This window comes from Aplysia californica, unplaced genomic scaffold (assembly GCF_000002075.1).
Source record: "Aplysia californica isolate F4 #8 unplaced genomic scaffold, AplCal3.0 scaffold00114, whole genome shotgun sequence".
NCBI classification, from domain to species: Eukaryota; Metazoa; Mollusca; class Gastropoda; order Aplysiida; family Aplysiidae; genus Aplysia; species Aplysia californica.
In genome coordinates, this window is record NW_004797384.1 from 902,535 (window position 1) to 926,590 (window position 24,056).

Here is a 24,056-nt window from a genome sequence, read left to right on the forward strand (position 1 = left end):
ACGCCAAAAGGATGAAGAAAGTTAGAACCGGAAGCTGTTCTTTCGCATGGCGTCCATTTGTATCGTCCATCATGCCGAAAACACGCCGCAGCAAAGGCAAAGCTGCGAAAAGTGAAGAAGCCTTTGGAGAAGGATTATTTGATGTCTTTGGAGATTCATCCGGTCAGAATGAAGAGAAAGGAGCATCCCAGGAGACAACTGAGGAGTCCAAGTATGTGGTGCCGTCTCTAATCTAGACAAGAAATTTGGGGAGGACTTCCGTAACGAGCGACCACTATGACTCCTGTATGACATGAGACAGAGCAGAATTGAGGGCTTGGGGTAGGGGTAGGGGTTAGGATAGGGTTAGGGTTAGGTCTAGGCCTCTTCTTTATTGTGTTTGATGGGGTGGTCACTCGTTACGGAAGTCCTTCCCATAAACGAAGTGATTATTCGGACTCGAGTCCGAGAATATGAAAACGAAGTGTATAGAATCTAGTATACACATGCGATTAAAAGTAGAAATGATGCAAACTATTTTTAGGTAAGGCGCCCATCTTGTTTGACGTCAGACCAGGATACCCCTCCGATCACGTGACTGCATCTAAGTATAGACAACCGCATGGCACCAAAGATGGAAGTGTCTATGTATATTATGCTATCTACACAAATTTCTCGGAATTTCTGATAGCTGATTTGATAGCGCGTCTGCGTTTGATGTCGAGCAATGACTTTTGGAGCGGTTCGATTCCGGTCCCGGACAGTTTTTTTTTCTCATTTCCTCCTCCCGACTGACCAACAGTTCCATAAATTATAGGCCTAATTTGTAGAGTTGCTTTGACTTTGAAGTTGTTGTTTATTTTAAAAAATGTATTAGTGATTAAAAATGCAGGAGGGGGTGGTAGATCTAAATTTAGATCTAGATCTAGATCTAAATTTAGATATCTAGATCTATATCTAGATCTAGATCTAATCTAGAATCTAGATCTAGATCTAGATTCTAAATCTAGATCTAGAGTCTAGATCTAGAAAATCCGAAATGTTACCGAAAACACATCGTTCCATGTTTGGGTATCCCAGGAAGTGCTGACATCACATTACTAAAATAAGCAGCCAATCAGAAAGATGCGTCATTTCTAAGATTAACGGCATGTAGTGTATACAGTACAGACCCGACCCGGTAACCGGGAACAAAGTCACGAAGTAAGTATACAGACGCGGTAGGGGAACTCTTTTGTGATTTCGGAAAGTTTCAGCGCCCAGACCTGGTAGTGCGTGTGTGTGTATGTGTGTGTGTGTGAGAGAGAGAGAGGTGCTAGCAAAATGTCCCCTGTGAAAGTGGCTTCTCACCCGCCCGGAAGTTCTCGCAAGATCAACTCCTCCCCTCTTCTCTCTCTCTCTGTCTCTTTCTGAATACTGTCTATCGGTGTGGACGATCAAATTGACCAAAACAAAGTTAAAAAATGATGTTAAAACACAAAAGTAAATAAATTTGGTTGTCTACAAAGATGCTACGGCTATTTAACTTTTCGAATCGAGCCGAACTACGCGGGTCGCCATTTTGTTTTGCCCGGAAATTCTCGCGCTACTCCTCTCTCTCTTTCTCTCTCTCTCTCCACTGCCCACAGACAAAATTGTACGCTTTTAGTAGGCTACAATTGTAATGGAACGTTTGTTCACGGCACAGAATTCTACAATTTTTCTGTTATCACAGTGCAGAATTCTGTGGTTTAGGGTGAACGCAAAATTTGGTGAACGCGCACCGGGTGAGAATAGCCACAAGACTCGCCTGCACTATTCTCACTCCGGGTGAGAATAGAGGTGGCCCCCCCAGTTGGCAGGAGGGAACGAGAGAAAGATAGAGTGGGAAATAGGTGGGGAGAAAGAAAGATAGAGACAAAGAAAAAGAGAAGGCGAGCGATACAGAGAGAGAGAGAGACTGCTCGATTGAAATTATGACATTATTCTTTTCTTCAAATTGTGATTTCTCCAACTCCAAAACGGAGGAAAAATGATCGGTCATCGAAAAGACATCCGCAATCTTCATTTAGATCTAGATCTAAGCTAGCCTCGAAACCAGATCAATGATTTATGTCTGTCTGTCTAGATCTAGATCTAAGCTAGCCTAGATTCTAGGCCATAGATCTCTAGAAGGACCTAGGTCTTCCCTTAGTGTAGAATTCTGTGGTCTGCCCTGAGCCAAGAGGGCGCTGAAACTTTCCGAAATCACAAAAGTTGAAAAGAGTTCCCCTACCGCCTACCGGGTCTGTAAACTTTGTGATTTTGTTCCTGGTTACCGGGTCTGTACACTCCCATATGAAAAACGAAGTGTATACAGACCCGGTAACCAGGAACAAAATCACGAAGTATACAGACCCGGTAGGGGAACTCTTTTGTGATTTCGGAAAGTTTCAGCGCCCAGACCCGGTAGTGTGTGTGTGTGTGTGAGAGAGAGAGAGAGAGAGAGAGAGAGAAAAATATGTGGGGAGAAAGAAAGTCAGAGACAAACAAAGAAAAAGAGAAGGCCACCTCTCTTCTCACCCGGGGTGAGAATAGTGCAGGCGAGTCTTGGCTATTCTCACCCGGTGCGCGTTCACCGTTATAGCCTAGATCTAGGCCAACAAATTTTGCATTCACCCTAAACCACAGAATTCTACACTGTGATAACAGAAAAATGGTAGAATTCTGTGCCGTGAACAAACGTTCCATTACAACTGTAGCCTACTTTAAAAAGCGTACAATTTTTGTCTGTGGGCAGTGGAGAGAGAGAGAGGAGTAGCGCGAGAACTTCCGGGCAAAACAAAATGGTGACCCGCGTAGTTCGGCTCGATTCGAAAAGTTAAATAGCCGTAGCATCTTTGTAGACAACCAAATTGAATTAATTTACTTTTGTGTTTTAACATCATTTTTAAACAGTTTTGATCAATTTGATTGTCCACACCGATAGACAGTATTCAGAAAGAAACAGAGAGAGAGAGAAGAGGGGAGGAGTAGATCTTGCGAGAACTTCCGGGCGGGTGAAAATAGCCACTTTCAAAAGAGAATGCAAGCGATACACAGAGACAGAAGAGAGAGAGAGAGAGAGTTACTGCTCGATTGAAATTATGACATTGTTCTTTTCTTCAAATTGTGATTCCTCCAACTCCAAAACGGAGGAAAATCGATCGTTCACCGAAAAGACATCCGCAATCTTCATTTAGATCTAGATGTAGGCTAGCCTCGAAACTAGATCTATGATTTATGTCTGTCTGTCTAGATCTAGATCTAGACCTAGACCTAGGCCATTCTAGAACTAGAAGAACCCAGGTCTACCCTGAGCCAAGAGGGCGCTGAAACTTTCCGAAATCACAAATGAGTTCCCCTACCGGGTCTGTATACTTTGTGACTTGGTTCCCGGTTACCGGGTCTGTATACACTCCCTATGAAAAAATGTTATTCGGACTCTGATTCTTGTCCAGCATGACATCACTTCTGGCTTCCTGTCCTGCCTCACTCGTGACTCGCCTCAGGCTGGGTAGAGACCAGGATCACTTCGGGCAAAATGGCGTTTTGTGCAGGAGCCGAGTTTTTATCTTATGATGAATTTGTGGCCGGCCTGAAAAGTTATAGCGCTTCTAATAAATGTTTATTTGTCAAAAAGTCATCAGAAGCAATTAAAGATGGCTCGTTAGTGTGTGTCGGGGTCGGATGGGCAGCCTGCACACGTGTGGCTGTGTGCGTGTCGGGGAGGGGGGTGGGGGGGCACTATCGGTCCGGGCATTGAACGTCGCATACGCATGATCAGTCTTTTTCCCCCCGACAACTGATCATTATTACAATAATAAGCTAGTCTTGACGTAGGTCTACATAATGAATTGTGCGCTGGTCTATGGAATCAAAAGTTGCCGTATGCTGAGCTCTACACAGCAACACAACATTTTCTTGGTAAATGTGTAATACAAGCGTGTGCGTGTGATAAGCAAGTAGGTGTGTGTTTGGCATAAATGTGTGCGTGTTATAAATGTGTTCGTGAGTGTGTATGCGTGTGTTTGTGTGTCGCGTGCATGAATATTGTTGGTACATGCATTTATGTATAGAGCGCCTAGAGCTGTGTTTACACGGGAGTGGGCGCTATAGAATTTATCTTCATTATATTATTAAACAATCGAGATGACACCGGCTTGTGTATTTGAACGAATCGGCCTTTTTTTTTTACACAACTCATAATATGCAGGTGCCAGGTGGTCTGCTAATCTTCAATTTTACCTTTTTCTACAACAAAGAAAGTGGGAAACGTGGGAGGGGGGGCGTATCAATGAGGCGGCGGGCATCGGATCGGCAGAAAAGGTGTGGGGGGGGACTAAAAAATGGCGGAAAATTGGAAGCACTGAACGTTAGATCTATAGAACGAAGACACTTCCTTTTTTACGGACCCGGGTCCGAATAACATTTCTTCATATTCGGACTCTAGTCCGAATAAGAATTTTTAAAATTCGGACTCGAGTCCGAATATTATGAAAAAATGTTATTCGGACTAGATTCCGAATAAAGACGGCAAACTAAGATTAAATCTGTCTCAGTACTCTCGTCTCAGGCTCAGGGAGGCTCTCTCTCTACAAAACACATAGCCTATTCTGTCGTCTGCTTTATCTCCACATTTTGCCCGCATGCGATTAAACATAGAACGACGCATCTTCCTGCTTCGGGGGTCAAACAGTACTGCAGTAGATCTACTGTTTGGTGCAGATCTCACATAATAATGTGTGTAATTGGGTCGGATTGGGTTCCGCACGTTGTAGTCTTACAAAGAAGAAACGGTAAATTTTTACTTTCACTCCCGCACACAGATGCACTGCTTCAGTGGTCAAACTGCTGTACTGTTTGCTGCAGATCATATTTTTCATACATAAAGCCCCTAAAACTGTCGCAAATTAATTATATTCAGGAAAATTTCAAATCTAACTGTAAAATATCAAATTATGGGTTAAAACGGGGCATGCCCCCTGTAACCCCCCAGATTTTCTTTTACCCCAGGTGGGCCGGATTGGTCTAAAGCACGTCTATCTCGATTAAGAACAATCAAATATTTCAAAAACTATTAATTTACGACTTGAAAGAAGTTGATATTCATGTTCAGCGCATCAATATTTAGATCTAGACGTCTAGTAGAAAATGGACAACTGGTAGCCAAGTGTGAGACGGGAGGGAAAGTTAAAAAATACAAAAAAAAACTTGGAAAACTAAGACAAAACATCCATGTCATCGAAAAGGATGCTAAAGAGTGAAAGAAGGGCGCCAAACGGGAGTTTTTTGAGAAAATCTAGCATAATATGCCATTTAAAACAAAAATTGTCAGACTCTCAAACATTGGGAAACACTGTAAGTCTCAATACTAATGTCCGTGACCCTGTTACGCAAAATATCAAATAACAAAGTCAACACTTGCTTTTTATTCACGTGTTTATTTGGGCACAATAAACTCTGTCACCTGTGTTGTCTCTCACACCCTTACCATGAAATCCGCCAGTGGTCAAAACTTCACATTCACTCCTCTCAATTGCTATCCTGTCTGATAATGATATACTTCAGTCTTACTTATCCAATTACCACCAGTGCTTGCCTTTCATAGGACCACTGTTTGACCTATTAAAAACAGACGTTTGAACGTGTATGTCCATTGCTTCCACCCTTAGCCCCACCCACCCGTGTAACAAGCACGGTCAACCAATGCCACCCCTCTTTGGCATCATGTAACAACGATTCAAGGAACTCTTTCTCTTTTCTCGGCTGGCCGTACGATCAGGGCGGCAGGCATTGGTCATTGGTCAGTCTAATTTCACACCAAACTTGTGAGTTTTGTTTCTGATCAGGGTTGAACGGGCAAAGAATTTTCTGTCTTGGACAGGGGAAACACTCGGAAGGGAGTGGATTTTTCTTTCCATTTCTGCATTGGACAGGTTTCCGTTTTATACAGGTTAATTAAAGAGGAATTCTATATATATATATATATAGAAGAGGGGGGACCGGGGAGATTCCGTTAAGACAGGTTTCAGCTGAGGCAGGTTCGACTAAATTATTTTCAAAAAATTTCAAATTATGGGTTGAAACATGCCCCCTTGGAACCCCCCGATTGATCCAAAACATGTCTGTCTCTATTAAGAACAATCAGATATTTCAAAATCTAAAATTTGCAACCGAAATGAAGTTGATATTCAATGTTCAGCACATCAATAGAAAATGGACAACTGATAGCTAGTGTTAGACGAGAGGGAAAGTAAAAAAATACCCTGACTTTAGTAGTAGTGTGATGTCATCACTTCCTGGGATACCCATAGACTATTTTAAGAAGGCTGTTGAGGCAAAGACTCTCTACAAGATCTACTATACTACAACTACCATAACATTTTGGAATTCCAGTACTTGGACATGATGGAAGATCGCTTAGATCGTTGATGCTTAAAACAGTAAGAACGCTGATGCTTGAAATTGAAACAAGGTAAATGCAAAGACAATAAACCGCACGAAAACTGCCGTAAAGACCCCGGAGGATTACCCCATCCCCTGCTTGCTTCACATCACTACATGAATAAAAAAAGCTACAAAGCAACAGATTATAATTTATGGGAGAAACTGTTGGTCAGTCAGGAAGAGGGGAAGAGAGAAAAAAAAAACTTTCCGGGATCAGGATTCGTCCCCACGCTCATAAAATAATTGTATGACTTCAAACGCAGACACTCCGTCCATTGGGCCATCAGAACTTCCAACAGCGAAAGATACATTACATAGACACTTCCATCTTTTGTGCCATGCGGTTGGCTATATTTAGATGTAGTCACGTGATTGGAGGGATATCCCGGTCTGGCGTTAAACAAGATGGCCGCCTTACCTAAAAATGGTTTTCGTCATTCTACAATTAATCGCATGTCTTCTTCCCCCACCCCTCACCTCTTTTGCCCCTTCCTCTGGGCTCCTGACTCTTTGTGCAGCCTTTCCACTGCTTCTCCTTAGCTCCTTCTTTCTGCTGTCTTTCAGCCACACCCCTGATCTTCTGGGTAGGAAACATTTAGATTTAGGCTAGATCTACACTAGACTAGCCTTCTCGGAGGTCCCGTTTGCAAGTTGTGCACGTTAAAGATCCCTTGGTAGCCCAAAATCGATAGAGTAGGCTTCGGCCGCCACCCAGGCAAAATTCAAAATTTCCTATCAACTGAAAATGTCAGGCGTTTCCTGCACGCACATGACCTTATGCAGTTGCGAGCACCGTCAAACACTTACCAAAAAAAAAGTCTAGATCTAGCCGTACTTAGATTTTCTAGATCTAGGTTTGGCCGTATTGACCGAAACCCGTTGAGAACACCGGTCTCATTAGATCTAGAATCTAGTAATTTTACATGCATGTCAGTAAGGCACCTTTTGGTTTCGTCTGAAATAAAAATACTTTAGATCTAGATATATTGCAAACTAAAATTTTATTTACAATTTTAGCCATCATTATTCATTATTAAGTAGCCTACACACCGCTAGCCAAGCAGTTTTAGCCGTTTTTAAGTATGGCTAGCCTGCCAGTCTAGCCGTACTTATTTAAGGCCCTATAGTTATAGAAACCTGTTGCGTACACAGGTCTCATAAGTAATTATTCAGGTTTAAAATACATGCACTGTCTGACAGGCACCTGTTGGTTTCGTCTCAAGTACAAAACAAATACTTTAGTTATTGAAACAAAAAATTTATTTACAATTCAGTAGGCCTATTTTTGCTGTTGGTCAGTCTTGCCGTCATATAAGTACGGCTAGCCTAGTCGTCTAGCCGTCATATAAGTACGGCTAGCCTAATCGTCTAACCGTCATTAAGTACGGCTAGCCTCTTCCAACAAAGAAATTTTCTTGCTCTCTAGCAATGTTCTGTCGTCTGCTTTCGTCTCCACTTTCTGCCCCCCCTCCTCTGGTGTCCTGACTCTTTCTACTGCTTCTTGGCTCCTTTCTGCTGTCTTTCTTCAGCCACACCCCTGATCTTCTGGTAGGAAAGATCTACACCTAGTCTTCTCGGACAAAGGCTTAAAATCTCGGAGGTCCCTTGTGAAAGTTGTGTACATTAAAGATTGGACCCTTGGTGGTCCAAAATCGATATGATTAGGCTTCGGCTGCCACCACAGCAAAATTAAAAAATTCCTATGAATTGAAAATGTTTGGTGTGTCCCTCGTGCTCATATAATATATATATGACATGCTTTTGTGAACGCTGTAAAATACTTACCTCGAAAAAACAAAACAAAGAAAAACAACAAAAAATTTATTTACAATTCAGTTGGCCTTTTTTTTTGCTGTTTGTCTGTCTAGCCATCATTAAGTATGGCTAACCTAGCAGTCTAGCCGTCATTTGAGTTTTGTTGGTGTGTGTTATGGTATTAATCATTTTATGTAGAAGGCTACATTTCATTCCATATTTTTTATTCTTTCAGAGCTGAGACACTGTTCAGCCAGATTGCCGGGAAACGGCGTGCTGAAGAGGAAGCAGAGGAGGGGCTGAAGAAAGCAAAAAATGAGGAAAAAGTGTAAATATTTCTTTTTGTTTTCATTGCCTTGAATAAATATATGGATAGGGAAAGAAAAGGACTGATTCCAGCAAAGCCACTATTTTAAGGGATAGGGAGAATCAGTGAACAATATAGCCTACGCAAATTAAGTGTGATTTACAAAAGAAATTCTTTGGCATCTCCACAGAAAGATGTGTGAACTGGTTTTTTAAAATTATCAATATTTTTGGGGTTCAATTTTCATGTTCAACATATTGTGGACTAGTGTTTTGATGAAGGCGGGGATAAAGAAATGATCAAATCACCTGTGCCTGTAGTGGACTTCTGATTTGTGCTCAGTGCTGTTCAATAATGTGCAGGGCGTTTGTATTTCTTTGTTTTACAGGGAAATTGTAGTGCTGTATCATTAGAGAGAGAGACAGAGTCGTGGAAGTCTGATGAATATGGATGGAAAAGTACTTGTTGAAAATTTTATTCTGATAAAAATAAAGCAAAATGATTTTTGATAAAAATTTCTCTTGACAGGGTGGAGGTCATGCCCCGTCTCCAGGTGCACACTGTAGAGACCATTGAGGCTTGCACACATGAGGTAAGAACTTAAAATAATACTGCTTTTTAAAAAAAAAGTACAGTATGCGTTTTTTATTATTATTTATTTTATTTTTTTCAATTTTACAGTAGGGCAAAAAACTCAAATGTTGTTACCAAGAAAACACTTTTCAAACATGTCAGGTCATTATTTTTTAGAATACAATTTTGATAATAACTTCCTTATTATCTTTTAAACAAATGTTGTTTTCTAACTTGGTAACATCATTTAGTTTTTTGGTTGTCCTGAAAAATTATAAAAATTGCAGTACTCTTAAAAATGATGGCAGAATAGTCAATGGATTTTAAAAAAGGATATGAGGTGGGTTGTTTTGGTTTTTTTTCGTTGAGTATAACGTGAGATTTTTTGTTGTAAGAGCGCTCGTACTTGACTGAGCTTACACATTTTAAAATGGTTTGAAATTTTTTGAAAATTTGTGCAATCTATGCATAGAGATGTTCTGAAATATGACATCTTTAGTTTAGTGGAGTAAACTGAATTCTCTATAATGTAAATAATGTGTTTGCACACACACACACAAATACACTCATTGGCGCCCATGACCTTATGCAGTTGGGAGCGCCGTAAAACCCTCTACTAAAGAAAGACAAATACGCTCACTCACTAACACACACTCTCACTTACACACAAATTTATGCCCCTGTGGCTGGGATGGTTCTAATGTGGTCTGGCGTGCATCAGTATCTTATAACTTAACTTGATATAATTCCATTGTGTGATCGCACAGGTTGCTGTTCCTCCTGATGATGCCTATGTACCCCTGAAGGCCCCGACTGGCGCCCCGGCCAAGGAATACCCCTTTACGCTGGATCCATTTCAGAAAGAGGCAATTCTGTGCCTGGAAAACAACCAGTCTGTTCTGGTCTCTGCCCACACATCTGCGGGGAAAACTGTGGTGGCTGTGTAAGTTGTGCTTCCTTTGGTTGTTTGTTTTCAAGATGCATCTTGGTGTTGTTTGTTTTTGTGGACTGAAGATCAGGTGTAACTTCAGGAGGGTAGGGTAGGGTATTTTGTCTTACTTTATCATCAGGAGCCGCCATATTTTGGGTCATTGGGTATTAACATTTGTCTCATGCTTTCTGTGATTTCAAAGTTCTTGTATTTCAAGCTTGATCTTCCTCTGTCTTAAAAGTTGTGGCCTTTTTTTTTTCTTGTTCAGAGACAAGTTAAATGCTTTAGATATTGTGCTCACCATGAGTGCTCTCTATCTTTGTGAGGAGGTACACAGGAAATCATAAATCATCCCTAGGAATTGTTGTCAAATGTATTTAATTGTGGTGTTTTTCATATATATATTTTGTTTTACAGATATGCCATTGCCATGTCCCTGCACAGCAAGCAGCGTGTGATCTACACGACGCCTATCAAAGCCTTGAGTAATCAGAAATACAGAGAGCTTTTTGAGGAGTTTCAGGATGTGGGTCTGATGACTGGAGATGTGACCATCAACCCCACCGCTTCTTGTCTGGTCATGACCACTGAGGTATGTGCTGACTTTGAAGTAGCAATAACATATTCTAAAGGATGTTCAATTTTTTGGACATTTATTGTATTATTTTAGTACTGTGTAATAGGTTTGAGTTGCCAACTTTTCTCTCCTCTTTTGACTTTGGTAGTTCCCTTTGGAGTCTGTCTTCATCTTTTTCATGAGACGTATTGTCTCACTCAACATGGGTTGGCCTTGACAGGTGGGGGGTCAACGTGAATGTGCTGATGGGGCATTCGCCTTTAACAAAATTCTTTTCTATCAGTTGTAAGTTGTTGGAAGTACTTCCGCACCTAGGTGACAACTGTAATGAACTGGTTTATTTGTTTTGTTCATATTATGGAATATAGGTGTCGTTTTCATATTTTTTGTTGTTGTGGGTTCTGGTTTTGTTTCACTTCTGGTAAAAATCCAGGAATTTTTTACACTTTAGTAAATTAAGTCCTAGTATGAACTGTTTCTGTGTTGCTTATATTATTGATATATAAATTCTTTTATCAATGCAAGGAATGATGTTATTTTTACAACTCTTTTTTTGCCTTGTAATTGGGTGAAAATGATACTCTGAACCTTAACCTTTCTCACATTTTTGTCAGTGACAAAGATGCTAATGTGCGCCATATTATGATATGTGATAGTGGAATCATTAAATGTCTCGTCAGATTTTGAGGAGCATGTTGTACCGTGGATCTGAGGTGATGAGGGAAGTTGCTTGGGTAGTTTTTGATGAAATCCACTACATGAGAGACAAGGGTAAGTTCAGTTATCTCAGTATGCCAAAATAGATTGCATTTTCAAAATTTCCATTTTACTACTGTTTTGTGTTTTTAATAGAAAGCTATATCAACTTGGTGTCTTAGTGCTTCAGTACCTCTGAGTTGTTCAGTGTCTACAGGGATGATTATATAATGGTGTGGAGCAGATAGTGTCCCATCTGTTATGTAAACATTATGCAACTACTTTCGTGTCAATGCACCTTCTCTTTGATAAATGGACAAACGAGACGGCTGTGCTGTTTAATCACTATGGTGTAGATTGTATTGCAGCTGCTGTAAAACTTTTAACCGCAACAAAGAAAAACATGAAGATGTTGGGCAAATATTGTTCTGTCTCTAAAAATTGAGAATGTATCTGAAAAAGTTTCCATTGATGCCAGTAGTCTTTGATTGCTACTATATCTTTTTTTAAGTGCCCGTCTTGTGGCTTGATTGTTTATTCCAGAGCGTGGTGTGGTGTGGGAGGAGACCATCATCCTTTTGCCCGACAATGTCCATTATGTGTTCCTCTCAGCCACCATTCCCAACGCAAGGCAGTTTGCAGAGTGGATTTGCCACTTGCACAAACAGGTTAGTTGCGTTTTTGTTTCTATGATCTTTCATTTGTTGTTTTAAAATATGTTTTTTGTTTGTTTTTGTCATCAAGCCTTTGTTTACGTTACGTTTACGTGACTACAACCCCCGTCCTTGACATCCCAGGGAAGAAGACGGTCCAAAGCCATAGTACGAATTTTTAAGTTAGATTACTAATTTTCTATTTGTTGATCATTAAAACATATGCTGGTGGGTGGGCAGCCATGCTAAAGCTAAAACATTTTTTCCTTCGTTTGTTCCAGCCCTGCCATGTGGTGTACACAGATTACCGACCCATTCCCCTGCAACATTACATCTTCCCAGCTGGTGGGGATGGTTTGCATCTTGTTGTGGATGAAAACGTAAGTTCTTTATCTCATGGACCACGCCCCGCATGTCGTAAAACTGTTGTGTTCTTGAAAATATTAAAAGAGAAATCACTGGAATGGTGACTTGCAGATGTTACAAGATTTAAAAATTTGTTGACTATTTAGTTTTGCTGCTGCTAATCAGTTTTATTTGAATAAGTAAAAAAAAATTTTTTGTAGAGTAACATTTTGCTCGGGTTTGAACTTCATGTGGGTTTGCTATACATGGTTAAAAAATATGAAAGAATAGTTGCCTGATTACAAAAGACTATGGAATCCTCAGAGGCAGGGTAATGAAAATGTTTTCTTGTCTGTCTTCCTTGATCTCATGGGTTTATGTGTGTAAGCAAAGCAGTGTAACTTTTATCATTTATTCTGTATTAATTCTGTTTTTCTCAAATGTTTGAATAAAATCTCTATCAGTTCATGCTAGATCACAGGGTTACATGAAAAGAGCTGATCAAGTTGTGGGGTTGTTTTTTTTTACATTTTGTGGTCTTTGCTTTGGAGAGAAAAAAAGCACAGCTGCACTATCTCATCAGCTAAAGCAGAAGCTACAAGTCATCGTAAGGTTTAATTCTTCTAATTCTTCTATTTTGCTTTAGAAATATTCTCCTCTACAGATATCTTGGTCATCGCCAGACACATGCGGATAACTTAAGAACGACAGATGTACACCATTGGCCGATATTTAAGTAACAGCTATCTTGTTTGACGTCATTGAGGGATTCCCACTTTGTTGTCGTTCACTGTGGCAACACGACCGCAAAGCGCTATTGAAGTATTTTTAAAGCCTGTAGCTTACAGTGGTGTGGTGGCGGAGTGGTTAGTGCGCTTGTCTCCAAAGCAGAAAGTCCAGGTTCGAGCCTCGATTCGGCCACGGATTTTTTTTGTTGCTCAATGACGTCAAACAAAATAGCTGTTACTATAAATATCGGCCAATGGCATACATCTGTTGTTCTAAAGTTATCCGCATGTCATTGATGGACAAGCTGTTATTATAATTATTATTATGTTTTTCATTGACAGGGTGAGTTCCGAGAAGAGAACTTCAACACAGCCATGTCGGTGCTGAGAGATGCTGGTGACGGGGCCAAGGGGGACCAGAGAGGCCGCAGAGGAGGAAGTAAAGGTTGGTTTTTGTTTTGTATCTTCTTTAGATTGTGTTCAGGCTGATAAGTGAAAAAGAGATTGGGTTTTGAAAATTGTATTATTGAATTGTACGTTTGTGTATGCCTTGTAGTTATACAGACTTCAACAAAAGTTAGTGATCACTTTCAAACACTCTGAGTGGTCTTCTTGGGTCGACCTGCACGTGGGCATTTTTGGACTGATTCTGTGGTGTGAGGGTACTGCCTCAGGCGGACAATGACAGTGTGACACTGCAAGCGTTCTGGCAACTTCTCGGGCTCCAACTCCATCCTTTAGCCATGCCATAGCTCTGGCACGATTTAAGTCTCTCAGCTTTCGTCTTGGTGGCATGTTGATTCGATACCGGATTTTGCGCAAACGGTGGCTTGTATTGCCACCAAGGTGAGTACAGTTGGAGACCATACGTCCGTGTATGACGTGCACCAGAAATTTTAACTGAAGAAAGTCCATGGTGTCACACACAAACAACAAATTGGGCTCAAATTCCCCGAGGTTTTCCATGCTGCACGTGGTGGTTTTGGTCCTTTAGGAGGCTTTGCGGTACACGTTGGTAACCCATCAACACCCTCAGAGCAAAAATTTTGAAACTTTCTTTGCTGCCTTTTTTTTTCGGAATTAAAAAAAATTAGGACTGTCTGTCAAAGTGGTCCTTAACTTTTGTTGAAGTCTGTACATGTTGAAGGTTTTGACCAGTTAAACTAAGGCAAATGTTGCATTTGTTCCACCAGCTGGCATTACTGTTTCACATGTATGTACATAATGTACAGATTTGAAATTTGCAATGAATTTGTCAGAATAATGATAATATGTATAGCATTTGAATAGCGCAAATTCCTGCTCAACAGCAAGCTCTATGTGCTTTTCGGTTTATGTTATTACCCCATCAGACCTGATAGCATTCTGAAACAATCTCAACTTCCTAGGAGGCATACAGGATGAGATACCGAGTAGTACCGATGCACCTAAGCTCCTTTTGGTAGTGTGCTCTAGATTCAGACCACAGCCTAGTGAGGCTTATGTTTGATGCACAAGATAAAAATAACCTTGTGTTTGTGTCCGTACGGATAATCAACAGGTTTTTTTTCCCTGTTCCTTTCTTTTACCCCATACTATTGCTCATCCAATCAACTTATGACTTTGTGGGGGTTGGAACTTACAACTTTGTGTTTTTGTTTGATATCCTCAGCCAATGAATCTGACTGCTACAAAATTGTGAAACTCATCATGGAGAGAAACTTTTCACCTGTCATTGTGTTCAGCTTCAGCAGAAAGGATTGTGAAGGTTATGGCATGCAGATGTCAAAACTGGACTTCAATACAGGTTCACATTACTTTGCTGCTCCTGTTTACTCCTTTCAGTCCAATGTTGTTGTTTTTTTTTTGTTGTTTCAAATGAGGGACATTAAAAGAATATTTCTGTAATTTAAGGCTTTTTGATATGTTAATACCCAGAAAATAATTGCATGTTCTCTTCTTGGCTGAAAATGTAACTTCAGTTCAAGTAAATGTTTTTAAAAAAAATAATAAATTCTATTCTATCAATAGGGTGGATAAAAGTAAGTATTGTATCTATGAAATATTAAAAATCTTTTGTTAATAAATTTTTTGGTGAAGTTTCAAGTGATCTTGTTTGAGTTCTGTTATCTTGTTTTTTTCTCTAACTTTCATCATTCACTGGTGTTTTCAGAGGATGAAAAGGCATTGGTTGAGGAAGTGTTCAACAATGCTGTGGATGCACTATCTGATGAGGACAAAAAGTTGCCTCAGGTAAAGTCCCTCTGGATCCTAGTGTAAAGTTATTGTAGAAATATATTGAAATTCTGAAAAAATATGTACAAGTTGTTTTGGAATCAGGGGATTTTTCGTACCTGATCAAAACTCCAGAGGTCTTTACATACCCTCAATTCGTAAACTTCTTTTTGTAGCTGACTTCAAGTCAGGCCGAAGGGCTAGAACTCAAATGGCCGCTGGATCGGAAAAGTAGCTGACTTTACAAGATTTTAAAAGAACTAGAGAAAATGCAAGTCTATTTTCGAAATTAGTCTGGAAAAGAAAGAACTCAATGGCATTTCATGGTTGCCTACTTGGCTCTCTTAGTTGTAGCCAAATGAGTCTGGACAAAGAGAGTAGTAGTAGTAGTATAAGGTTTTACGGCGCTCGCAACTGCTAAGGTCATATGAGCGCGCACACAAAGAGAGTCTTGCTAAAATAGATAGGTCTTATGTTTTCTGCATTCTTACCATTGAGCTGACTCTTTAATATATTGTAGTGTCTTTACTGATCTCTTCTCTCCTGATTTCAACAGGTGGAGCATGTTTTGCCTTTGCTAAAGAAAGGCATTGGTATTCATCACTCTGGTCTGTTGCCTCTATTGAAAGAGACAATTGAGATTCTCTTCTCAGAGGGTCTAATTAAGGTAAGACGGGTTCTTTTGTTGTTGAGCTCATCATGGATACAGTGAGAATGAACTTGTGAGCATGTTGCACATCAGAAATAGTAGCAAGAGAGTGTGAAAAGTTATCATTTTGTTTAGTGATGAAAGGTGTTGTATTGTTTTGGGAGGTTGTTGATAATGGGTATTTTTTTGGTGGTTTTTGTTTTCTATGTTATTTATTGGGGTTTGGAATGAGTGAGTCTGTGTTATAAGGTTATGAGAAATGGTTGATGATAATGCTCTTCGTGAAATGATTTGAAAAATGATGCCTTTGTTATTGTATGTGTCTAGAAAGCTCAATCCTGAAAGTGACAAATTCTTTTTATTTTTATTTCACTGAGGTCAAGCTTTTAATTTGTTGTGTTTTTTCTTTGGAACAGGCTTTGTTTGCCACGGAAACCTTTGCCATGGGACTGAACATGCCTGCAAGGACTGTGCTTTTCACTGGCTGTCGTAAATTTGATGGCAAAGATTTCAGAACGGTAAGGATCTGTGGACCATGGTATCTCATATGTTCTTTTTACATGTGAATGCAAAAATATTTCCTAAGTAAAACAGGCATGCCGTGTAACACTGAGGAAATTGGTTGAAAATTTGATGATTAAAAAAGTTATAAAGTAAAAACACCTGCAGGTTATATCATAAATTTCAACTGTAAACACTCTAGTGCTCCCAACTGCTTGTAGTATCGCATGTTATTGTAAATATCTTGACCCCCAAATTTTTTTTTACCCCAAGGTTAATCAAGTGCTCTTCTCATTTTCAAAAATTATTGTTATTGTTATTGGGGGGGGGGGTTCTTTTTTTCAAAATCAGAAAGTCCTGTCCACGTGTCTCTGGATTTGGTGCTTAATTGTTTAATTTTCTTTCATTTGTGGTGGTAGGTAACATCAGGGGAATACATCCAGATGTCCGGGAGAGCTGGACGTCGTGGTCTGGACGAGAGAGGTATCGTCATCATGATGGTGGATGAGAAGATCACACCGGAAGCAGGCAAGGCCATTGTCAAGGTAAATTGCTGCTTTTCTGTGTGTTTGGAAAAAATTGGGTGAAAACCCCCAAAATGAGTATATATTTAGATATATTTTCAGCAATGAGTTCATATATATGGTCAGGATTATTTCACATTCAGCCAAATCAATTTCAGAGGATTCCAGGTAAATCTGTTATTCGAATAAATGCATCACGAGGCAACCTGCACCTGCACCATAGTTTTCATATTTCCTTCCTAGTTTGTTATTAATTGAAAAAATCATAAGTACCCTAGTCTTGGTTAGGAATTTGGAAATCTCCTTTCCTTTGACATTCTCCCAACTTCAAAAAATGACTTGGGCACTTGTTGAATGATGCTGGCGATATCAGTGGAATCAGGCGCTTGTCAATTTTTGGGCCTATTGAGTTTTTGGATATCATCTTAAAGTATTTAAAACTATTTGTTCATTTATCTTGCGTTTGTTGAAAAAAGTACCCATCTTGAATTGGAGATATTTGAGATTGTGTCAGCTGTAAAATTTGAGAGAAAATAGTCACCAAACTGATTTCCAAATCTTGTATGACTTTAAAGACTGCACACTTACAATTTTTGTGTCTCTGATCATAGTTTTGTTTTGTTGTAAAATCTACACAGAAATGTTTTAAATGGATGCAAAAGATGTTTAGCTTAAAAAAACGAAGGAACAAAAAATATGCTTTGTTACATAAGAAAAGCAAAAACAGAAGATTTGTCTTGTGTTAGCTTGACTACCTCCAGATTGCTCTCAGTTGTCGGGCCATTGTTTGTTCTTGTGTCGCATGACTCTTCTTTTTTGTATTTCTGTGTGTTGTTGTTGTCACTAAATCAGTTTTACTGCATGCCTATTTTTCGCTCAAGCAAAAGGAGTCTTGGTTGCTGAGAATGGAGCAACTATATGGGGGTCAAAGGTCTCACTGACAGTTTGACTTTGGTTATGAACTGTTTTGTCATTTTCTGGAAATGTTCGTGGGTGGTTGGCGGGTTCTCTGGTGTGGTTTGCTTCTTTTTTCCTATCAAACATCTATCGTCCTTATCTCCCCTTCTTTTTTATGTTTGTAACACCTCTAATCTTCTGGTGCTCATATGACCTTATGTAGCAATGCCCACCGAGCGCGTTTTGTTCTGCCGATTTTTGACCCCCGCAGCGGGGGTGTTTCGTGGGACGCACTAACGCAAAGGTTGTTGTCTTCAACTCGCTCTCACGCCGCTTCTCGTGAATGGATATGAATGAAACTTAGCAGCCAATCAGAAAAGAGGTCAATCTCGTAGTATGCAGTTTGACAACATTGTACCCGTCCTAGAAGCAGTCGAAAACGTTTGCGAAAGTGGTTGATGTGGTGCGCTTTGAAGATTTTTCGGAGCTGTGATTTGTCAAACTGACTGATACGTTGTACACCATTTTTCTTTATTCCCTTAAAATTTCAAGCTTCTGTGTTTAGCGGTTTTCGCGTAATCTTTAAAAATGTGGGAGTAACTAAGGGAAAAAGCGACATTGCTGTTTGCGCGACGACCTGCGGACTGGAAATTTCCACTGAGTGACGTCATCAGCCATCGGTCGCCTCGGGCGCTACAAACGAGGCCCCGCTTATGTGAACCGGAAAGGGGGGGAAGGATACTTGAAAACTAAATGGGGGCCTTGATAACTTGCGTTTTTGTTGCATTTTAGTCACAATACAATAGATGTAGTCATTTTTATTTGCTTGATTGCATGACAGAAGAATAGAAACAGAAAAGCAAACATCTTGAAAAGTGGTGTGGCATTGTGTTTGCGTTATGAAAGCCTATTCCCCCTCTTTGGAAAGCACACACTTGGACTCGTCCAGGCATTAAGACTGTTATTAAAGAGTATGGTACTTATTTAGTCCAGTCTGGGAAGATAGTCCCGTTTATACATTGTTATCGTTCACGCGTGCGTGCGTGAGCGCGCGCGTGCATGTGTGCGTGCGTGAGAGAGAGAGAGAGAGAAGGGGGGGGGGTGTAAATATGTTACATTTATTGTATGAGTTGTAGCCTACACATGCGAAATATTCCCATGACTTGTAAACTATATTATCTGAACGCATCTTAATCTACCACACAATAGGACACTGTCCAACAATGGATATACACAGAGACGATCTTATTTTCTATAACAAAGTATGCATGCTTTTACTAGTACAGAACTGGATTTATTAGTAGCTCTCTACTTACATTTTTGTGACAAATTGATCCAGAACATTGCTTGGCAAGGAGGAACCTTTTATGTTGCCAAGTTTCATTCAAATATCATGACTTTGGGAGAACATATGACTGATATTCTTTGTAAATCTGTAAAGAACGCCACTTTTTTACCTGTTAATATCTTTACAACTCAAAAAGTATGACAGATATTAAAAATCTGACAGCATGACTAGATTCTGCATTAAAAAATGTACTAGACTGCCAAGTTTTATTTACATATTCCAAGAAATAGGCGAAGTATGACAAATATTGTCTCAAAGCGCACCGAAAACCGCCACATTTTTACCTATAAACGTCTTCATAACTCACAAAATAGGATAGCTATGAAAAATCTGAAAGCAGGACTAGATTCTACACTAGAAAATGTACTGGGTTGCCAAGTTTCTTTTAAATACTCCGAGAAATGAGCGAGTGATGACGAATATTGTCTCAAAACTCATCAAAGAACGTCCCATATTTTGGGCTTTTTTCATTATATAAAAGTGTACCAGAAATTAATTGATTAAAAAATCTGTAACTTTTTTGTTTATTGATGGATTTCAAAAATTCAAAAAGTTCCATGCTCTGTGAAGATATAGCTACAAAATGCACCTATTTGCAAACACTTTCTGGCAAAAAAAGGATTTTCGTAGTCATTGCTACCATATGCAGTTGCGAGCGCCGTAAAACCCTCCACTAAAACTAAAACTAACTGGAAATGTTCCTTTCTCACAAGGCTTGGTATCATCGTAGAACTTTTAAGTCTTTAAAAATTCTCCAGAACCTGTAGTTTCTTTGTGACATATCTCTCAAAATGTTTCATTTTTGTTCTCCTACAGGGTGACCCTGACCCCCTGAACTCTGCTTTCCATCTGACCTACAACATGGTGCTCAACCTGCTGAGGGTGGAAGAGATCAACCCAGAGTACATGCTGGAGAGGTCGTTTTTCCAGTTCCAGAACTACGCGGCCATCCCAGGCCTACTTGAGAGTCAGTGACTACCGTCTCTTTTGTCCTTTGTTCCTAGGATGTAGTTACTTGTCTGTTCCATTTTGTTGGCTTTTAATACTATATGTGTGAGTGGTTGATGGGCGCCCTGATTTGGTTTGCCACTTCTTTCCTGTTACAACGTCTTTTGTCCTTTTCTCTCCTCTGCGGGTGGTTGCTGGATGTTTTGGTGTGGTTTGCTCTGTCTTCCCTATCAAACATCTATCGTTCTTATCTCTCTTCCCTTTTTTGTGTTTGTAAGTCTGTTGTAACACCTCTAATCTTCGGCACTTATATGACTTAATTGTTTTGCAAGTGCTGTAAAACTCTTACCTCAACGATATGTAGTGTAACTTGAGAGTCAGTGACTACTGTTTTGTCCTTTGCTTCTAGGGTTTAGTTGATGGAGATTTCTCTGTCTGTACCATTTTGTCAGCTTTCAATATGATATATGCAGTGTCACTTAACTTGTACTTATTTCAGTTTGTAGTATCAGTTGGTGGTTGCTATCCAGATTTAGATAATTTAATGTAAAGGTTATGAAGTGACTTGGGACTGGAGATGATAAATGTTAAACGTCTCTTTGAAGTACACAAACAAATGATAATGGAAACATTGTCTTATCGTAAGGGTATTTTTGTGTGTACGGCTAGGCATTTAATCTCGGCACTTACTTTAATATGTGTCTGTAAGGCTAGGCGTGTTTTCTCAGCACTTACTTTAATATGTCTATGTAAGGGTTGGCATTTAATCTCAGCGCTTACTTTAATATGTGTATAAGGCCAGGCATTTAACCTTTGCGCTTACTTTATGCCTTGTCTCCAGAGCTGCAGGTTAAAGAGGAACTGTACAACTCCCTGAGCATAGAGGACGAGGAGTCTGTGTCCGCCTACTACCGCATCAGGCAGCAGCTGGCCACTCTGACCAGGGAGGTGAAGCACTACATTCTCAAACCCACCTACCTCTTGCCTTTCTTGCAGCCAGGCCGAGTGGTCAAGGTAAGTGTGCGTGGGTGGTCTCTAGGGTGTTGACGTGTGGCTTAAAGTGCGCTGAGTGGGAACTGATGTGAATTGTCAAAAACTCACTTTCGGTATTTTAAAAGTCTTTTACTATATTTGCACATGATGTTTCACATCATCATCATTCTAACCCTGTTTTGAAAATTTGACAATGTGTCAATACTGCAAACTTCTTTAAATTAAATGTAAAAAAAATATTCCGTTCTATTTGACCCTGTTGTACCCTAGTGGGCCTTATAAAGAATAACGTGTTTAGTATTTGTCCTTTGTGTGTGCCTTGACACTTGTGGAAAATGTTAACTCAATTATTTCTATGAGGACACCGGAGCGGAGAAGTTTAGGTCTATACATGAATTGATCGAGTTTTTAGTGTGTGCAGGCGTAGGAGAAGCTGTGAATGTAGATGACATTTCAAACACCAATCAGTGTCGAAGACCTTCATTATTGATTGAAGCAGATTTTAAAATCTTATAATGTATAAAATTCTGCTTTTGGTTTATTCCCAGGTTCAAAATGGTGATCTGGACTTTGGTTGGGGCGTGGTGCTGAACTTTCACAAGAAGATGGATCAATCTGCTGTGAGTGGTGACTTTGTTGTTTCTTTCTATGTAAAACATTAATGATTTATTCCAAAGTCCTTTTTAACATTAGTGCCCTCTTCTGCCAGTTTCAATATAAAGAGGTATAAACAGATCAACATACTATTCACCAGATCTAGTTATAATCTCAATTCTAGTCAAATACAAACTTGCTCTCTCTTATGGCCATCTGTCCAAAACAATCATCTTTACAAATGAAAACTTCTTAAATCCCTCTTTCATTTGTTTTACATTATAATGACACTGTTCAAGACAGCCCTTTTTTCCCCCGACAGTGGGTGGCCGGCTTGGACAGTTTCGACTATACTGCTGAATACTGCAAAATCATCTAGGCCTATATTTTATTACATTGTCTAAATGTGTCAAGACTTGAATTTGAGAGAAGTATGAAGTTGAGATACTCTTTACAGAATTCAATATTGTTCTAGTCTTCAATTCATTTTGAATCTCTGTATCCTGTAAGTTTGTGTTTTCGCTTGTATATCCTCCCTCACCCACCTTCTCATATCACCTTCAGGCAACGGATGAGACAGGGACGCTTTATGTGGTTGAGGTTCTGCTGAACCTGACCAAGGAGAGTGTGAAGAGTCGCAACGCCTCTGACATCCAGCCCTGCCCCAAGGGGGAGAAGGGAGAGATGCAGGTATAGAATTTGACAATGATTATTGTTACTCATAATTTGTCTTGGTTGTTTACAATGGCACTGGGGTTACGAAGTTTGTGTGCACTCACGCATACATGCAGCAAGAAAAACTTTGAGGAGGTCCGTGGCTTTGATGATCTTCAGCAGGATGATAATTTGTAAGGCTGCCAACATCCCCTTCTCTTTTCTGACGCTCAGTTTTCTTTGTGTTTAAAAATCCTGTGCCATTCCCTCTGTCCCTATTTCACAGGAAGAAACAAGCAAAATGTTTTTTGTCGTTTTGGTGTTTCTCTGTCTCACTACTCTTCAACAATGAATGTGACCAACAGGCAAATTTCCTTGTCAGTACTATCAATAATGAGCACACCTATACAACGGAGATTATTTTCTTGTGATTATGTGCTGATTCTCATCAGTTGCGAGTATTGTTGTTTCATCAAGTGGTTAGAGAGGACAAGATGTCCCGAGCTGTGGCTGATGTCAATGCTATTTGGTACTGGCTAGGCACGGGATTTACAACTATAGGCTTCTCAGTTGAATCTGTTTTGAAAGTTGTCTTCTTGGAAATTACAGTTTACCCAAATTTTCTTTACTTCACCTTGGTGAAAAGGGAATTGCCAGGCTGAGATGGGAAAGATCTCGTTAGTATGTTAGTGTTTGAACACTTTTGACATGGCATCTTGTACCGAATGCTTCCCAGGGAACAGAGAATGTTTTGAGATGTTATAAGGACTGTCAGAGTAAAAATAATAGGTATGTAAAGCCCACTTTTAAGGAGGGATTAGCGCCATGCTAATGGAGTCTATATTATTATTTGCTGTTATTTTTGTTGTGCAGGTGGTTCCCATCCTGACTCGTCTCATTGATGCCATCAGTGCCATCAGGCTGTACATCCCGAATGACTTAAGGTCCTCCGATAGTCGCTTCCTGGTTCTCAAGTCTCTTCAGGTGAGTGCTTGCCTAGTTATGCTTAAATTTGAACAAATATTTGCGTCTAGCAGGGTGACTGCCAGGCCCCGGAAATTTGAAAAAAGTTGTTGGGACCCGGGAATGCCCCAGGAATTTGAGGAAATCTGTGAATTGCCCTGGGAAAGACCCGGGAAAATACATAAAAGCTCTCGAATATAATTTGAAAACCAGATCAGATAACGTCTTTAAGTTCATTTTTGCCGATCGCGATTGTGATAATCATTCGGCTTTTCTCGATCTGAGAGTACGTTTCAAGTGAACAGGCGGCTATGGCGGCAAGTGGAAGTGTATGTCTGACACTGAGGCTCAATCGGGAAAATCAAGATCTGCTTTCGTTACCGCCCAGAAATTTGCCGGTAGTAGTCTGATAACGTAACATTTGTAAAATGCAGGTTGTGCATTACAAACGCTGTGTCGCCATGAAATTAAATCAATATTTGTCCCGTGCTGTCACTTGTGAAAAAAGAAAGAATCAGTGCTTCCACTCTTCCGTATTTTTACGGAAATCCATACTTTCTGCCAGTTCCGTACTTGTCCCTCCATCATTATCTACTCCCTCCGTAAAAAAAAAACTGCGACAGTGCAGGACTGCCGAAATTTCGTATTGTCTTGTATAAGGTACGGATATTTACGGTAATTCTCTCGGCAACAAGTTAACGTTATAGAAACCTGCCAAATTGTGCATTTCCTGCAATCGGACATTATACCGCTATGTCCCAGTCCCATGCATTCATTGCG

At 40.0% G+C, this 24,056-nt stretch overlaps 1 protein-coding gene across 1 annotated transcript in view; it reads left to right on the forward strand.

Moving 5' to 3' along the window:
* Positions 1-11: 11 nt before the first annotated feature.
* The window catches only part of LOC101844991 (exosome RNA helicase MTR4), a gene marked incomplete at its 3' end in the record, with an annotated part of 31,542 nt that continues 7,497 nt past the window's right edge, over positions 12-24,056 (forward strand). Inside the window, 19 exon segments of the mRNA XM_005095818.3 lie at positions 12-211; positions 8,417-8,509; positions 9,017-9,080; positions 9,829-10,004; positions 10,410-10,584; positions 11,250-11,340; positions 11,809-11,933; positions 12,200-12,298; positions 13,334-13,436; positions 14,643-14,777; positions 15,144-15,223; positions 15,762-15,872; positions 16,271-16,372; positions 16,775-16,900; positions 19,941-20,091; positions 20,914-21,086; positions 21,614-21,685; positions 22,224-22,349; positions 23,187-23,297. Coding sequence (XP_005095875.3) covers positions 12-211; positions 8,417-8,509; positions 9,017-9,080; positions 9,829-10,004; positions 10,410-10,584; positions 11,250-11,340; positions 11,809-11,933; positions 12,200-12,298; positions 13,334-13,436; positions 14,643-14,777; positions 15,144-15,223; positions 15,762-15,872; positions 16,271-16,372; positions 16,775-16,900; positions 19,941-20,091; positions 20,914-21,086; positions 21,614-21,685; positions 22,224-22,349; positions 23,187-23,297 — 2,313 coding nt within the window.